Genomic DNA, 18,145 nt, shown 5'->3' with positions numbered 1-18,145 from the left:
CATTGAGTTACAATACTCTTAGCAAGTTGAGAATAGCTCTCAAATGCTGGTTGAATGGAACTATTTCAAAAAGAAAAAAGAAGAAGACATGCTCTTGGCAGCTTGTAAATAATACTTAAAGTTGGTTAAATGGAACTGTTTAAAAAAGAAGAAGAGAATGCGCTTAGCAACTTGAAAATAGTACTTAAAAGTTGGTTAGAAGAAGCTGCATAATATTGTTGATTATGTAGTGTTGTTATTGAGAATTCTTTTTTACAAAACATACAAATATTGTAGAAATTCTACCGAAAAAATTGAGCTAAACAGCATGGTTAGAAGAAAAGTTTATTATGGAAGGATGAAATATTGAGCAACACATTGATGGAATAGTCCAGATCTACAATAGTTATCCGATTGATAGAGCACCAAGTCTGATTGGAAGTGAAGGTTGACACATATAGCCACTCTTTTTTAATGTGGGTTGGACTTCATCTCTTTCGCGTGGAACACTGTTGAATTTTCACAAAGGGATTAGCACTCACTCCCATCTCCTTTGGGGTTCATTTTTGAACTTTTTTATTATCTCAAGAAGACCAAAGTTTGAAGTCTTGCTCAAATAGTCTTATGTACGTGTGAAGTGCTTTCAATTTTCAAATTCGCTAGATGTCCCATATCGAATAGATACAATAACGTGGTCTAAGATAGCTCTTATAAAATGGCAGCTCATTTTACCTTCAAATTACGCAGCCACGCGGTGAGCACAGAGCGAACTATTCTTTCGCCTTTTACTAAAGAATACCGTGTGCGCGCCGCAAATAGTGGCATACGCCTATTTTTGGAGGGGTTTCCTTAAGGGGAAGCTCCCACAATGCTAGTTAAACGTTTCTTAAGCTTTACCTGTGTGATGAGTATTGTATTGACTTAAAGAAGAGCTGCAATAATGAGCTCAGGGAAAACAATTTGTTGTTCAGGGGATCATTTCAGATAGAGATTAAATGGGAAAATTGTTCAGGAATCATCTTAAGAAAGAAAACAATTAATGTTTAGTGAATCTTATTTTTTTTTTTTGATAGATGTAAGGAATAATTTTTATAAAATGATTTAATGGGAAAAGAAAACAATTCATGTTTTAACAGTTTGAAATGGTTTATTAACAATTGCTCAAGAACATGTTAATATGACCTGTGACTAAAACTAAGTAACAATTGCTTGGGAACCGGTAATAATTGCTTAAGAACCTATTAACATGACCCGTAATTTAAATTAGGTTAATATGACTCAATGTTTCTTAAACTAGGCATAAAACCCAATGTTATATGACATTCTTAAACTAGGCATGTAAATTTATTTGGAAAATGTTGTGTAATTTGTTGTTTTTCTTGTGAAATTGTTGTCTTCTTGTGTCCAACATTTTCTCCTATCTATTTTATTTTATCTTAAGAAATAAACCTGTGAAGTAAGGGTACCTGTGAAGTAAGGGTATTGCTTAATGCTTACAAGTGATTTGGGTTGGGTAAGAGAATTCGCAGCCCATTATGCCCAAAAAAAAAAAAAAAAATCCCCAAAACCCATTTTATTTATTTTACATTATCATTTTAACAATACATCCTACGTCACATTCTTTATTTTACAATTCATCTCATTAAAATAAACTTTTACTTTACAATTCATTTCATTAAAATAAACTTATTTTATCAAAAAATAAAATAGAAAAATGTCTTTCAAAAAAAAAAAAAAAAACCTATGATGTATGGGTATTGATAAATGCTTACACGAGATTTGGGTTGGGTAACGATTTTACGAGATTTAGAACCCATGGAAATTCTTCATATTTGGGGTGAAACTTTGACTATCTTGAGTCTTGACTACAACACTAACCATCGTCAGGTAGCACTACCACTGGTTCCTAAGCAATCTCTTTTTAACAGAACAACTGTTCAAGTCAGCCAATGCTATTTTGGCAAAAACTACAGAGCAAAAATGAATGTGATGTAGTGTATTGAAACACTAGAATAATACCTATTTGAATGTGATGCTGTGTATCAAAACTATCAAATTGCTAAGCTGTAATGAAACCCACTGGTTTATAAGGGAAATGAATGAGAATAAATTAAAACTGACTTTTACTTGAAGCTAGTCTTTTTCCAAGAAGAGAAAATTTATGAGAGAAAAGTGAAAAATTGTGTCTTATATTTATTCAATGATCAAAATGCCATGGAAGTTCAAAGTAACCCACTTAACAACTTTGAACTAATTTAGCTCCATTTCAAAGGCTTTTTCCTGCCATCTAAACTAACTAGGCTCCCCTTCTTACAATCTTGCAATTAATCTTTTGCATTTTTTGGAAACTACTTACTAAGATGTTTTGTTGGATTAAGAAGAAAACTCCGGAAAAATAAAATCTTTCATCTATATATAATTTAATAGAAAATCATGGTCACAACTCAAAAGCAAACACTGCTTACCAAATGATGAGAAAATCATTATTCCAGGTTTCAGTAGTCCCTGAAGATTTGTCAATCCTTATTTCACCTGATTATTACCTTTGATTCAGGTTCAATTTCAAAACTCATTATGCTCTCAGCCATGCTTGCTTGAGGAGGGCATTTCCCTTTTTATTTTTTATTTTTATTTTTTTATTATTAGAGGCATTTCCCATTTACTTAAAAAGGAGTTGTTTTGGTTTGGACTTCAGACTTTGGAGAATTATTATTGCGTCTGTCCACATTGAAGAAACATGAGACAGTAGTTGAAGAGACCGAATATAAAATTGGGGCTTCACTGTCGGTTAAATTCACGGAGCTGTGCGGTGAGCACAGAGCGAACTATTCTTTCGCCTTTTACTAAAGAATAACGTGTGCACGCCGCAAAAAGCAGCATACGCCTATTTTTGGAGGGGATTCTTCTTTTGGAGAAGCCCCTAAAATTATTTACAAAATGATTTCATATATACTTACTGTTTACAACACTATTTTTTTTCCCTCAAATGTCACCTACAAATTGTTTTGTTCATTTAATTCTAACAGATTATTAGGTATGTAAATCATAATCTGAATAAATTCAAATTGTATTACTAAAAAAAATGTTATTGTTCTTCTCAAAAAAAGAAAAGAAAAGAACAGATATTGTTATCTAGGAGAATGCTATTTTAGATGTTACTGTTATCTAGAAGAACTGACCAAAACGCAAAAAAAATTTCAGTTCATATTTTTTTAAATTTTCAGTTCTTATTTTTTCAACAAATATATTTTAGCAACAGGACACTTAAATCTCTCCATGGCAAAAAAAAAAAAAAAAAAATTTAGTTATTAAATTAGAACCCATATATTGGGTTAGACTTTACGGACTTTGTCCTTTATATCATTTACTTCCACATTTTAGAAATAAAAATTTCCCCTTCTCTCCCATTCCCCTCTCACCACCAAACATGGGTAAAAGTCATGGGCTTTGAAAACTTAATGTAAGTAGGTCTTTGGAGCCTCGGGCTTTCCCTTCAAATGTGAAGAGGAGGCTTTCAATACTAATAAATAAGAGCCATCTTTACATTTAAGAAATATGCAAGTCCTGGTTGCAAAATATGCACTATAATGGCTTACACATTTTAGGCCATCTTATTTCTCAGAAGAGCAAGTTTTCATCAGGTGTGGCTGTCCCACGATGGGTATGAAGAATAGTGAAATTTATAAAAAAAAAAAAAAAAAATTTAGTTATTAAATTAGAACCCATATATTGGGTTAGACTTTACGGACTTTGTCCTTTATATCATTTACTTCCACATTTTAGAAATAAAAATTTCCCCTTCTCTCCCATTCCCCTCTCACCACCAAACATGGGTAAAAGTCATGGGCTTTGAAAACTTAATGTAAGTAGGTCTTTGGAGCCTCGGGCTTTCCCTTCAAATGTGAAGAGGAGGCTTTCAATACTAATAAATAAGAGCCATCTTTACATTTAAGAAATATGCAAGTCCTGGTTGCAAAATATGCACTATAATGGCTTACACATTTTAGGCCATCTTATTTCTCAGAAGAGCAAGTTTTCATCAGGTGTGGCTGTCCCACGATGGGTATGAAGAATAGTGAAATTTATCTGCTTAGATATGCCACTTTCTTGAGGGGTTTCTCCCAGAGGTAAAAAGACTCCAACTCTCCCAGTGAAAGTTAAGCTTATTGAAATGTGATAGGGGCCTATTAAAGGAAAATCTTAAGCTCTATATTTTTAGTGATAAAAAAGTGGATGAGGTTGGTGATATCATTGGGTTTGAGATAGGAGAATGGCATTATGAACTGAAACAAGATTCAAAGATATTGCCCAACTTTCACCAGGTCGGGTTGAAGTTTTTCCTGTATCCCTTTATTGCAATGACACAATTTGCTTAACCAAAAAACATGTCAATGACATGAGTACATATTTCATAAAGAATAAGTTTCCATTCCTTGACAATTGGTGTGCTCATTAGTCAGTGATTCCTTAGATATCCTCAATCCTCTTTGTTTGATCTATTTTTCTTGCATATTCTTCTTCTCATTGGTCAGTGTTAGATTCACAAAACTATTGGGTCTTAAATAATATTATCACAAATATTAGCAATTCAAAATAGCAATCACACACAAGAACACAAATATTTACGTGGAAAACTCTTGAAGGGAAAAAACTACGGGACAAATTCTGAATAATTTCACTATTATCAAATCAATTACAATAATTTTTGTGTATGTCTCACAGCTAAAGAAAAATCTCTCTTATTTTTCTTTTGCTCGCACACACACTAATTAACTATTTCAAAAGCAGCAACACTTTACTCTCTCCTCCTTAACTATCTTCTCGAAGGCGGCAACGCTTTACTCTCTCCTCACTGGCTATCTTCTTGAAGGCGGCAATACCTTGCTCTCTCATTCCTCTTGCGTTTCTCCTAAGCGAAAATCCCTATTTTCTCTCTCTACTCTATTTTCCCTCTCCCCATAGGGAGGACTCTTGGGTCAAACCATCAAATTATTTGTAGTATTGTCTATTTATAAGATTTTTTTGCTATTCCCTCTTTAACAATGAATAGACTTCCTTCTACACCAAAGAATAGTCTTTCCTTCTATAACAAGAAAACTCAAATTAATTTTTCATTCTTCAACTAGAAAACTTAATTGACTTTCCAAGTCACAATTGGAATTTAAGGCAATTTCCCAACAAAAACTATATTGAATGGAAATTAGAAATATTTGTTTTTATAGCATTATTTGAAGGTGCTGTTGAGATCTCGTCAGGTTTAGTGATAATCCCACTAATTTGATAATATCATCCGTCGGATTGGCCTTGTCAAATTTTGAAGGAGGAAATCCACTGTCAACGGCTGTCGTCTTTGAATTGGCTAATTTCCAATTTAGGTCTGATACGATCCGTTGGGTGGGTTAGTTAGCCTAGGTTGTGAACACAACCTAGGGCTCGTTAGATAAGAGAGTTTATGTATTAATTTTTAAAATGATGTGAACTGTGAAAATGATGAATAAGCATTAAGCCTTAACTGACTTAATTATGACGGGATACTATTCTTTACTTGTGTAGGACTGATTTAATTGTGGCAAGATCTAATGGTAAAGCATATAAATATATATATATATATATATATATTATTTTTTTTTTTGCGGTTATTTGGCAAGATCTAATGGTAAAGCATATAAATATATATATATATATATATATATTATTTTTTTTTTTGCGGTTATTGTCAATTATTGGATCAGTGCCGCAATATTAGGATAGGGTTCTCCATTCTCTTGTAAATTGTGTTCTCTGTGCATGTGATTGCTTAAATATGGCTGAGTTTCAGATTAAAGAAAAAAGAAAGAGTGATATGAAAAGGACTATTTATGAAACTGGATTTGGGTATTCTTCTTTGACAAAGCAATATTATAAAGTGATTATTATCTTTCAAGATTTTTGTGAAAAATAATCCGTTTCTAAATTCAAGGTTGCAGTAATAACCGTGGGAAGCTCTTCGAATTCATGGATAATCATTGATGATTTCCCGCAGCGGAAAAGAAACAGTATATTTGAATGGCACCATATACTTGTTGGATTTCTGCAAACATCATACGCACCTTGTTAAAGGTTTTGGCATTTGATGTGGCTAAAGGCTAATGATACAGCCCAAAAAATCACTCCACCTCCAGAAATTTATGATAAAACTTTGCCCAACTTGTCCGAACATGAAAGGAAATTGTGTTTAATTGACTTCAACTTTGATGAAATCTTTTGAAATATATATGATGGTAGAGGATCATCAATGGGATTTTCGATATACATTCTTTTCCAAGAATTTCAAACTAAATTGTGATTATTCCCTATGTTCTACCCAATAATATATCCATGCATGGGAAATTAATATTATGGTGGTCAGAGTTGATTGATGGATGGCTTTTTATTTTATATATCAAAAGCAAAACCTACGAAACTATTGAAGTTGGTGATAATTCAAATTTTAGTATAAGCCTTTTTCCTTATAAGAAAGTCTATCCTATATATGTAGTATGAATGATATTCTCTAGTTGAACACTGCCAATTGCCTAAAAGTTGAAGCTATTGTGCCCTGATTGCTTGGAGGCTAGAGTTGTTGTGCTTAATGCGAGTTCTTCTACAAGAAAGTTTGCTATTTTCAACGGTTGAAAACATTGAAAAAAGTATTAGAAACCATCGAAAAAAGTATTTTCGAGTGACCGTTGAGAACCGCCAATAAAAATTATGTCGAAATTTTTTTTTCTACACCTTATGTGACCGTTGAAAAATGTGATTCATCTTTATCAACAATTATTAAACGTCGAAATATTATTGAAAACTGTTGAAATATATGTTGTCTTGAGATAAATTTCAACAGTTTAAAACCGTTGAAAAAAGTATTTTTTTTTTAAAAAAAAAAAAAACTAATTTGGATGCAGTCCTTCACTTGATCCAAATTTAATAACTTGATTCAAAATATAAACATAAACACAATTGTGCAATTCCAAATTAAACTCCATTCTCATATAAAAACTAAAGCACCAACCTAATTTTTAAGTATTCAAATAGTTCTAAGTTTTCAAAATGGCTAATTAAAAGAAAAAATAAATAAAAAACCATTGTGCTCCATCAATTATCCTCAAGTAACAGATTTATGGAGAAGTGCCACTTCCCAACAAGAAGGTCATGCCCATGACAAAAGCTAGTATCATTGAAAAAAAGGTGATGCATCCTTTCTTCATGTACTTCCCCGTAGAGGACACCCCATCCCTCCAATATTTTCCTTACTCATAAAGCACATACATCCACTTTAACAAGTGCATATCCACCCAAGGACAACCTGTAAATCACATAAAATTGGGTAAAGACTTAAGTGAGGAGCTACCCAAATTTTATTAATTGTGTGGATCAAAAAGTCAAGGCCCAAAGGTAAAAAATTGAAATTAAGAGTATAGACAGACTAAACACCAATAATATCATAACTTGGCCAAAAGATAAAAACATAAAAAATGAAGAATTGAAACATCCATCTTTAACATAACTGTCAAGTCCAAGTTAAAAATTGCAACACTTACATAAATGGCATGAACAACTTTTCTTTCTAAATTTATCAAGAAAAAAAAAGTGCTTCTAACTATGATATAAACTCACTTAATCCCTGCCATTGATCATAAACTCTAATGTGTTTTTTTTTTTTTTTGATATATAACTAAACATCATGACAAGAACATAGTTTTATATATTTATAATTTGATAGTTGGAAAAAGGGGGATTTGAACCCTGGCAGTTAATACATAAGAAATTTTGCTATTAAAACCTTGTACTCAACTGCCAAGTGGAGATTCAAAAGTAGCACATTCTGCTTAATTACTATGTTCCATAAACTATTAGTATATCAAATCCAACAAAATAAACAAGTAAATGCAATAACATATACTAAACTGACAGATATAGAACCATCACATATCCCCAAAACCATTTCTCTTTACCCTTTCTTAACAAAAAATTGGCAGCTTGAAATGTAAACAGAAAAGTGTCAAACAAACCCAACCATCTAAAGATTACACCAAAAAGAAAAAGGTAACAAACCCTTTACTTAAAAGAACAAGTAAAGTTAACAAACTATCCTGATTGGTAAAGTTAGGAAGAACAATCAGATTGAGCTAGCTTAAATGGGGCCATGTTTTTGAGTACTTGTGCTAGCAAACTCTCAACCCGATTAACTTGTGCCTTCAAGAGTTGTAGATTAGCGGCACTCTCCTTGCTGTGTTCCTCAGATTCTTTCAATTTCCTTAGAAGGTTAGCATCATTCTCCTTGCTTCTTTCCTCAGATTTTTTCAATTGCCTCAAAATGTATCATTCTCCTTACGTCTTTCCTCAGATTCTTTCAATTGCATTTGGAGGTCACAAATAGTAGATGAAGAGGAACCCCACAACTCTGTAGGACTAATATAATCACCATAACCATGAACACGACCATGATGTTTAGGTCCAAATACCTCTACAAACATTTCATTGCCGGACATTTGCAAAGACCCTTCAGCCACTTCAGTAGTAAGTCTCTTAAATTTCATCTGCATTAAAAGAACATTTATAATTTTATACTACATTTTCTAAAAGCACATAAAAAAAAATGCATTTTCTAGCAGCATATAAAAATAAATCTTAATAACAAGTTTTACAAGCATTTTTAGGAATTTCCATACCAATGCTTCCTGTGCAGTTTCATTTGCAACTTGCCCATTTGTGTGATCTCAAATAACTGAAGTCGGCTAGGATCTTCTCTAGTTTTCTCCCTCTATCATTAAACAACACAAAGCATAGACATTCCATTAAATGTCTATCATTTAAAGTATAGACATTCCATAAAATGTCAAGCACCATAAATAACTATGCAACAATATTTTATCTTGAAAAAATTAAGTTTCAAAGATTGAGAAAATGATATATACAAACCTCTTCTTCACTTCGTTGTTGGAAGCTTTTTGATCCAGTAATGTGAATGATAAAGTTTTTGGAATGACTATACTTGTTTTTATCACACATTGTCTACATTCAAAAACATACATTAGATTAAAAAATATTTTTAATTCTCTATAAAATTTCACAAGATAATAATTTCCATATGTAGTAGTACCTTCCAGTTGCTCCATAAATTCACAAGATAGTTCCAATCATCATCCGCCATGTTAGGTGGCAAAATTTCTAGTGCCTCCTCAAGATCCTCCTCATATGGCTTAAACCATTTTTTCTTCAAGGAGCTTCGCTAATTTTCATATGACCTATTCATTTGCCGCCAAACAAGAGCCTCTTGACCCTCAACAATGAAGCGTTCCTAAAAAATGAAAACTAATAAGGATTACATTTGTGCATTATAAAGAAAACTTTTATTTCAAAACACTTTTATATAACGCACCAATATATAATCAAATAGCTTTCTTTTGTTTTGATAAGGCACCTCTCTCCAATCTTTGACTTATAAAGGTACTATACTAATCCGTCTAATAAGGGCAGTACACTCCGATTTGAATACTGTAGAGTATTTCCCTACTGATCTTCCCTTTTTTCCATATGATTGGGAACCTTTCCTTTGTTGTTTTCATATAGAATAGGAAAAAGCTTTGAAGAGTTTTTGTACCTGATGGGATGACAAAAAGGTAAGGAAGATCAGTTCAGACATCAAAGTGAGTACTAAGGTTGTAAACCCATGATTCAATTAATTCTTATGGCTTGCACCACTAGATACAACTCATACAAGTAATTTTTTTTTAATAAGTATTTCACTAGAAAAAGAATAACATCTTTAGTCCTTAACCAAAACAGAACCAAAAAATTGGAAATTAGCAACCATCTATATCACAATGTGCATACTAAAATTTACAATTGAGCACATCTAATCAATTACAACTACACATAATCACATAATTCTTATAAACCCTCCTGGTAAAACAACCAACAAATGTAAACAACAACAATTAAATTTATGAAGAACCTGCAACTCACTCACTTACTCACCAACTAACGTTCTTGCTTTCAATCCCACAGATAGTGAAATTTGAACTCTCCTTAACCATTCATTAAGCTGAAATACCAATGCAAATGCATTGAACCGACGAAAGTATATGGTAAATTTTTAATGAGTGAAATACCCACTTCTCTCTCATTTTTTTGATGAAATTTTTATTTTTCTTGCATCTCTACCTTAGATTGATGAATATTATTGACTAATTCATATGTTTTCCTTGATGCAAATATTTTTTTTTTTTTATCATTTTATTTACAACACTAAATACTTTTAATGAATGGTGTTTGTTGTTGATCTTATTTGGGGAATATAATATTATAATATGTCAAATTTTGTGTTGTTTTTAGGTTTTAATTTATTTGAGAAACAACAAAATAGTCTGGACAAGTTGATGAAGAAAAGTTAGTGCAGTTGAAGACAATGGTTTTTGTGCAGTTTACTTTCACTGTTTGTAAATATTTTGTTTAACAAAATTAGTAGTAAATTGTTATGTCTTTATTATATGACGTTCTTAGATGCTTGAGTAATTGCTTTAAACGTTTATGAATATTTTATATTGTTCTTCATCTTCCTTATCTTATTAGTGTTTAAAATTGTAGGGTTAGAATTTGTGGCCCAAGCCCAAAAACAATAAATTTGTAGAGCGTGGGTGATAGAGCTAGGTTAACTATGGAGCTTACAACAGTTGGTCACAACATACCAGTATAAACCAGCATAAAAGTACACGTAAAGACTAAGTAAATTCAAGTCCGAAGAGACTTATGATAAATTGAATACAGGTTACAGTTCTTAGGGTTACAATTTCCCCCCTTCTCGTTAGGAACCCTTCTTCTTTATATAGCCTCCTCCACTACCATCCTCATCGTCCACTTGTTCTTCATCCAGCTCCCTACTTGAGTGCATGTCATGTTATGTATCTCCCTTAGCTTTTGTGAATGACGGTAGCTGAAGTTGTACTGTTCAGGAGTCTTCTCCACATAAATGCGACTAGAAAAGTTGCGGCAGTGCATTTAATACGGTGGTGGCAACTTTTCTTTTTAGATATTTCTCCGTTCCTCTTATCTCCAGGCGTGTCTAAAGTTTATCCAAATTGCTGAAGTCACTAGTAAACTCATTTGAACCCCCTAGATATTTACATGGCCCAAAAATCCTTTCATCCGAGGATAATCATCTCTTCGGGACACTGATGCTCTCTTCGGACGGAGTTTCTTCGTCCCCATGTATCCTTCTTTCACGCGAAATACCCCTCGACAATTTTAACCTCCTCGAACATACACTAATCTTCACCTTGGGTTTTAGGCCCACTACGTATGGCTGGGCTTTACCCCCCCCCCCCCCCCCCCCCCCCCCCCCCCTTATTACGGCACTAATCCTGTGATTTCTTTTTTTTTTTTTTTTTTTTTTTATGGGAACTAATCCTGTGATTTCTAATGCGAGGGGGATGCGTAATTTGTTAAGAAAAACGCTACAGTTACATACTATAAAAAATGGTGTCATGTCACATCATTATTTCATTAGTCACATGCACAATGACACTAGCAGACATTAATAGAAGGATTAGCTAACAATGATCATTTGTTGAACTTCAAGAACCATTAAAGCTTATTTGAAACTTCAGAACCAAAAATGCACACTTAGTAAACTTCAAGAACTATTTTCGCTAAAAATTAATATCAGTGGTGGACTAATTTTGCCGAAAATTGATGGACAGAATAAAATAAATAAAAATTTACCATATGCTTTCATAGTGTAAAGAAGATTCATATTATATAAATGTTGCTCTAATTACAACTTACTCCATGGAAACGCGAAGAACTTGCAGTCTATCATCTCTATTTTCCAACTTTTCCTAACTATATTGATTCCTAATTTTATCTTTTTTTAGAGACAAACATACATACAAGGGAGAGGAAAAGGAGTTCTAACACAAAGGCACACCACAATTTCACTCAAAAGTCATAGTAACTTTTAAGAGAAAATGGGATAAGTTATACTACACACAACACGCCCTTTTAAGCAATATGAGACAATTACCCATTCTTTTTTTTATTTTGAGAAACAAACACACACACAAGGGAGAGGGAAAATGATTCTAACACATTAGATGTCCTACTCATTAGGATTATAATAATGAAGTAACTAATATATTAGACTTAAAATTTGAGAATGTAGCACATTGGATGCTTATTAGTATTACATTAGACGTAAAATTCATGTTTTTCTGGGTGTCCTACTTATTAGGATTATAATCATGGAGTTAACTGATATATTAGACGTAAAATTTGAGAATGCAGCACATTGGATGCATATTAGTGAGAGAGAGTTCTGAGAAATTGGCCAAGTAATTTGTCCTTCGTTTCTTTTTTAGAAACAAACACGTTGAATATAATATATATATATATATATATATCGTATTGTTATTTAATTGGTAGCTTAAATTTGAGGTGCATCAACTTGTGCCACATAGGATCCTTGCCTTGGATGTTTTATTCCTTCCCAAGTTATACTTTGTGTTGGACACGTAATAAAAATTAAAAAGTACTCGAATTGAATAATTATCAAGCCTTTAACCTACTTATTAAGAATACTATTCCTTATTCGTGTAGGACTTGTACTACGGCAAGACCTAAAGCATATATATATATATATATAACACAGTTGCCGCAATATTTGAATAGGCTTCTCTATGATCTCGTAAATTTTGTTCTTTGTGTGATTGCTTACATAAACATGGCTGAGTTTCAAGTCAAAGAAAAAAGAAAAGCAGCTATGGAAACAGGCAGAAGTTTTTTTGATTCCATCCCACATCAAATCATCCTCAATATTTTCTTAAAGCTTCAACTGCGTTGCGTCCTCAGATTGAAGTCCGTGTGTAAGGCCTGGTATGTATTAATCCATAATGACTTCACAGACTTATACTTTAAGCTTTCAAGGGAAAACTCTTTTGGGATTGGTATTGTGATTAGTACTGGTCCGCATGCCCGCGACTATGATTCTAAAACTATGATTCCTTATGAAATATCTTCTTTGCAAATAGGGGGTGGGATAAAGACTCTGATGATAAAAAACATATCTGCCATCGGTGGATGTTTGAGTGTTAGATATTCAATTAATGGTTTGATCTTCCTATCCGATGATGATGATGATTTTTATGTTTGTAATCCAAGCACTGGAGAGTTTGTTACCCTCCCCAGATTTATTCATCATCCTTGTCCTGATACTGTTACTTTTATGAAAAGGAGTATTTATGAAACTGGATTTGGATATTCTCCTTTGACAGACCAATATAAAGTGATCATTATCTTTCAAGATTTTTGTGAAAAAAAACCAGTTTCTAAAGTCAAAGTTGCCGTGGGAATTTCTTCAAATTCATGGAGGATCATCGATGATTTCCCGCAATATAAATATCTTGGCGGACGAGGAACAGTATGTTTGAATGGCACTATATACCTGATGGGTTTCTGCGATCATCGTACGCATCTTGTTGAGGTTTTGGCATTTGATGTGGCCGATGAAACAGTCCGAAAAATCACTCCACCACCGGAAATTTATGATAAAACTTTGCCCAAGTTGTCGGAACTTGAAGGGAAATTGTGTTTAATTGACTTCAACGACCTTGACCCTGATGAGAAATCTTTTGAGATATATATGATGGTAGAGGATCATCAATGGGAGTCTCGATATACATTCTTTTCTAAGGATTTCAAACTAGATTTTGATTATTTCCTATGTTGTACCCAATATCAATGCCTCAGACATGGGAAATTAATAATATGGTCAGAGTTGATTGATGGATGGCTTTTTTTTGATATCAAAAGCAAAACCTACGAAACTATTGAAGTTGCTGATTCAAATTTCAGTATAAGCCTTTTTCCTTATGAAGAAAGTCTAGCCTCTATATGTAGTATGAATGATATTCTAACTGCCAATTGCCTAGAGGTTGAAGCTAATGCGCCCTGATTGCCTGGCGGCTGTTGTGCTTGATGTGAGGTCCTCTCACTGCCAATTTATTTTCTTTTATTGTGGGGCTAATTTTAAACTCTCAATTAGATATTGAAACCATTTCTTTTTATTTTTTTGGTAATATCCTTTCCAATTAGATATTGAAACCATTTCTTTTTATTTTTTTGGTAATATCCTTTCCAGTTTTTTCTTTCCATTATATTTATTTTTCCTAAATAATTACTCAAATTAGTTATTTGATGAGTATATGTCATGCCAATGAAAGACACATGGAACGCATATTGGACTTATTTGTTTTATAAACTTTAACACAGTAACACAGCCTCTGATACATTTCAGAGTGACATTTTTTAAGTTTGTATTGGTAAGTTGCACACACACCTTGTGGGTCTTGAATAATGACCTCATCCTCCAACCCATTATTATGAAGGAAAAGTGTCATATGAGCTATAGCTCATTGGCTTCAAAACTTTTTGATGAAGGTTGTTGAAGCAGCCCTCAGGTCATACAAAGTAGGTAGCAAGAGCAGCTTCAAATCATACAAAGTTTTTCTTTAAACTAATTTGGAAAGAACCACTTCAAACTCTTCTTATATCTTTTTATTGTATATGAATTTTGACAAATTCATCATTAGATTGCATTTTTTTTGTTATATCCTTCGTGCTTGCAAAATTTAAGTAGATCAAAGGTCAATACTTATGTCACCAATCAAAGGTTTAACTTTCAAGTTTTTGTAATATTAAATTGTGCAAGAAAAATAAGTTTATGGAGTGAATAATAAATAACATCTTATTTGAACAAAATTTAATATGCATAAGAACATAAAGAACATGCAATTCAATAATTAGATTTTCAAAATATGTAACTATGTTAATTTTTTATTAAGAGTTTGGAGTGTTTCTTTTCAAAGTAATTTGGAGAGAATCTTTGTCTGTAACGACCCCGCCCCAATTGTGTAGATATTGTCCGCTTTGAGACCCATACCCCTCACGGTTTTGTTCTCTCCCAAAGCATATAGCAGTGAAAGAAAAGGCCTCTACACATTAAAAGGAGGTCATTCCTTATAAGCACATCCACATGTGCTTCCCTAAGCGATGTGGGATTTCATAAAATGCAAGACCCCCTTTTGGATCACTACAATCCACCCCCCCCCCCCTCCCCCCCCGGTTACGGGCACGCGCGTCCTCGCGTGTGGGGCCCACACACTTCCGGCTAGGGCATGGCTCTGATACCATCTGTAACAACCCCGCCTCAACTGTGTAGATATTGTCCGCTTTGGGGCCCATACTCCTCACGGTTTTGTTCTCTTCCAAAGCACATAGCAGTGGGAGAAAAGGCTTTTACACATTAAAGAGAGGTCATTCCTTATAAGCACATCCACACGTGCTTTCCTAGGCGATGTGAGATTCCATGAAATGTAAGACCCCCTTTTAGGACTACAACCTCCTTTACATCCCTTTTCTTAAGGATGGCTTCTTAGAAACATGAAGGTGCACTCCCTTGCTAAGGAGTTTCCTTTTTGGATTCTCAATAATATACTCCCTTACTAAGGAGCTATCAAATATGCACTGTCCCCTTTTCTAGGACCATCCCTTGCTCAGGACTAGCTGCAGTATAATGGTCCCTTGCTAAGGACTAAATACAATACTGAGCTTTTAATCACGACTTGCCATAGGTTTTCAAAACATATTCAATATGCTCACAAAAATAATTCATTCATAATTCTCAAAAATATAAAGATATATTCACACTTACATGTTTAAATAAATTTAGGTTGTTCCACAAGTTTTTCATAAGACGAATAGTCAATGTGCACATCAAACATTTGTAAAATATCAATTTATATATAGAATATCAACATATTTCTTTGATATATAATAGTTTAACGGCCCCGCCCCAATTATGTAGATATTGTCTGCTTTGGGGCCCATGCCCCTCACAGTTTTGTTCTCCCTCAAAGTACATAGCAGTGGGGGAAAATGCCTCTACACATTAAAGGGAGACAATTCCTTATAAATACATCCACATGTGCTTTCCTAGGCGATGTGGGATTCCATGAAATACAAGACCCCCTTTTGGGTCACTACATTGTCCCTTCAGATCTGTTAAGAGTCATTGGTTTTAATACTCAAAATTATGTGGGCAAAGCTTGGGACATGCAATACCTTATCCAGGTATAAATCCTAAATATCATTTGTGCACACACGTAAATGACTGTACCTTCCATACAGACGCATTACTAAAAAAATGTTTTTTTTTTGGCCATATATACATCATCTAAAACAACATAAAGAAAAAAATAAAAATTATTTACATCTCAACTAATCTAGATTTTTTTTGTTTTGATTACATGATGCCTTACCAAAATTGGTTTTTTGACCTAAAACAATTTATCACTCTTCTGCTATAAAGACATGAAAAGAGAGTATTAGTCATGTAATTTCCATTAAAGCCCTGTGGTTTCAAAAAGATAAATGATAAAAGGGTTTGGAATTTGAAAGCTTATAAGGTTCGGGTGATTCAAGCAGTCCTCCAATGTGTGAGATCAAGACCTGTATTCCGAACCACTTTCCTCATTAACTAATCAGTAACTTATAATAATAAATCTAGAGACGATTTTTTACGACTTTTTTCACAACCACTAATTTGACATTATATAATTAGTGCATAATAAAAGTTGTGTCTATAATAGGCCCATATTATATAGATATTGCTCCAATTGCAACTTCCTATCTTAGCAAAGTTGTGAAAAATTGTGTTTCTATATAGTTCCTGTTGAGTTATATATCTGCATTGATATCAAGATTGTAGCATTACATGGTCAGGTGCTACTGGCTCGACAAGCAAGTGTATGAAAAGTTTTGAGTTTTAGACTAGCCCAGTTAAAAAGATTTGGGTTGGGCTTTTGATCCTAGAAATAGCGAAAGATCATTCCCATGGTAATGATTTTCCCCTCTTGGCCTCTTTGTGTGTGTGAATTGTGATAATTAAGTTGAAGATGATAATGATAAACTAACCTCGTTGCAACCATTTGCTTAAAAGCTTTATATGTATATCATTCATTTAATATTTTAAGGGAAAATTTTATACATAATTCCTTAAATCTTTCAATTGAAATTAACTTCATGGTTGAATTGACTAATACAATAAAGATAATATTATCTTTTTTAAGAATAATTTAATTCTACCGTATGTTTGATTGGTGAATGCAACCACATGATAAAATTTAGTTAAGAATCCTAACTCCTAAGGTGCAACACCTAATTAAGAACTTTTCCACACGTTTAAATGTGGAAAAGTTTTGAAAAAATTCAGTAGTCATATATATATATATATATACATATTAAAAAATCTAAATTATTAACAACTACAAACATGAAAAATGAATTATTTAGTTAGAAATATTGATTTTTTTTTTTTCCAGTTTGATTATTTGCTCTCCTTTTTGTTTACCAATTTAGCTGTTGACCTTTGTCAAACTAATTTTTTCGTTCTTAATTTGTGTTTTTGGGAGATCAATTTGAATTAAAACATAGGGCTCCCCACAACCACAATTATTGTAAGAGAAACTATTTTAGTTAATATGGGAAGTTTGGTTGGTCAGATCATGTCCACCAGTGAAGTTTGGCCAAATTCTTTTAGAGGAAAAAGAAAGAGCCGTAATATTATGAGATGTGGCAGCCAAATGAGATTGTAATAAAGAACAAAGAGAGTGCTTGAGCACATGTGGCATGGAAAAAAAGCATGGGTGTTATTAAAAAGGCATAGATAATGAAAAACACTCTCAGAATGAGCTCTCAACCTCTCCCTCCCTCCAGCGAAGAAGAGGACGCCCTTCACCGCAGCACCAAAAAGATTAAGGATGGGCACACCCCTCCATTACCTAACACCCCATTCCCTGTTCCCAGCTATAAGGCAAAGCTTGTCGAACAGCTGCCTGGTGCATATGAAACGGCATTTAGTCTTGTAGATCAAATGCAAGAGGATGCAGAATCGGACACTGAGGCAGAGAATGTTGATGATGGAGATGTTGTTCTAACACTAACTAAAGAAGATAAAATCCGCATCAGATCTCAATGGTCCAAAGCTCTTATTATCAAAACCTTTGGCAGGACGGTTGGCTATCACTTCCTTTCTCAAAGAGTCCGAGAACTTTGGGGCCCAGCAAGAAGATTAGACTTGGTTGATCTTGGC

At 33.5% G+C, this 18,145-nt stretch overlaps 1 protein-coding gene and 2 non-coding genes across 3 annotated transcripts; all 3 read left to right on the top strand.

Moving 5' to 3' along the window:
- Positions 1-724: 724 nt before the first annotated feature.
- LOC112022839 (U5 spliceosomal RNA) lies at positions 725-841 on the top strand. The gene has a single exon (XR_002883978.1). It is a non-coding gene; the product is annotated as a U5 spliceosomal RNA (small nuclear RNA).
- A 1,938-nt stretch (positions 842-2,779) lies between these two features.
- Positions 2,780-2,896, top strand: LOC112022840 (U5 spliceosomal RNA). The gene has a single exon (XR_002883979.1). It is a non-coding gene; the product is annotated as a U5 spliceosomal RNA (small nuclear RNA).
- Positions 2,897-12,688: 9,792 nt separating this feature from the next.
- On the top strand, positions 12,689-14,034 carry LOC112025907 (putative F-box protein At1g53370). Its single transcript, XM_024058585.2, has one exon. The coding sequence runs from the start codon at positions 12,719-12,721 to the stop codon at positions 13,946-13,948; it is 1,230 nt and encodes a 409-aa protein (XP_023914353.2). The 5' UTR covers positions 12,689-12,718; the 3' UTR covers positions 13,949-14,034.
- Positions 14,035-18,145: the final 4,111 nt, after the last annotated feature.

Source organism: Quercus suber, unplaced genomic scaffold (assembly GCF_002906115.3).
Source record: "Quercus suber isolate HL8 unplaced genomic scaffold, Cork oak 2.0 scaffold_273, whole genome shotgun sequence".
Taxonomy (NCBI): Eukaryota; Viridiplantae; Streptophyta; class Magnoliopsida; order Fagales; family Fagaceae; genus Quercus; species Quercus suber.
Note: the sequence above shows the minus strand (reverse complement) of the source record. Positions and strands in the feature narration are given on the sequence as shown.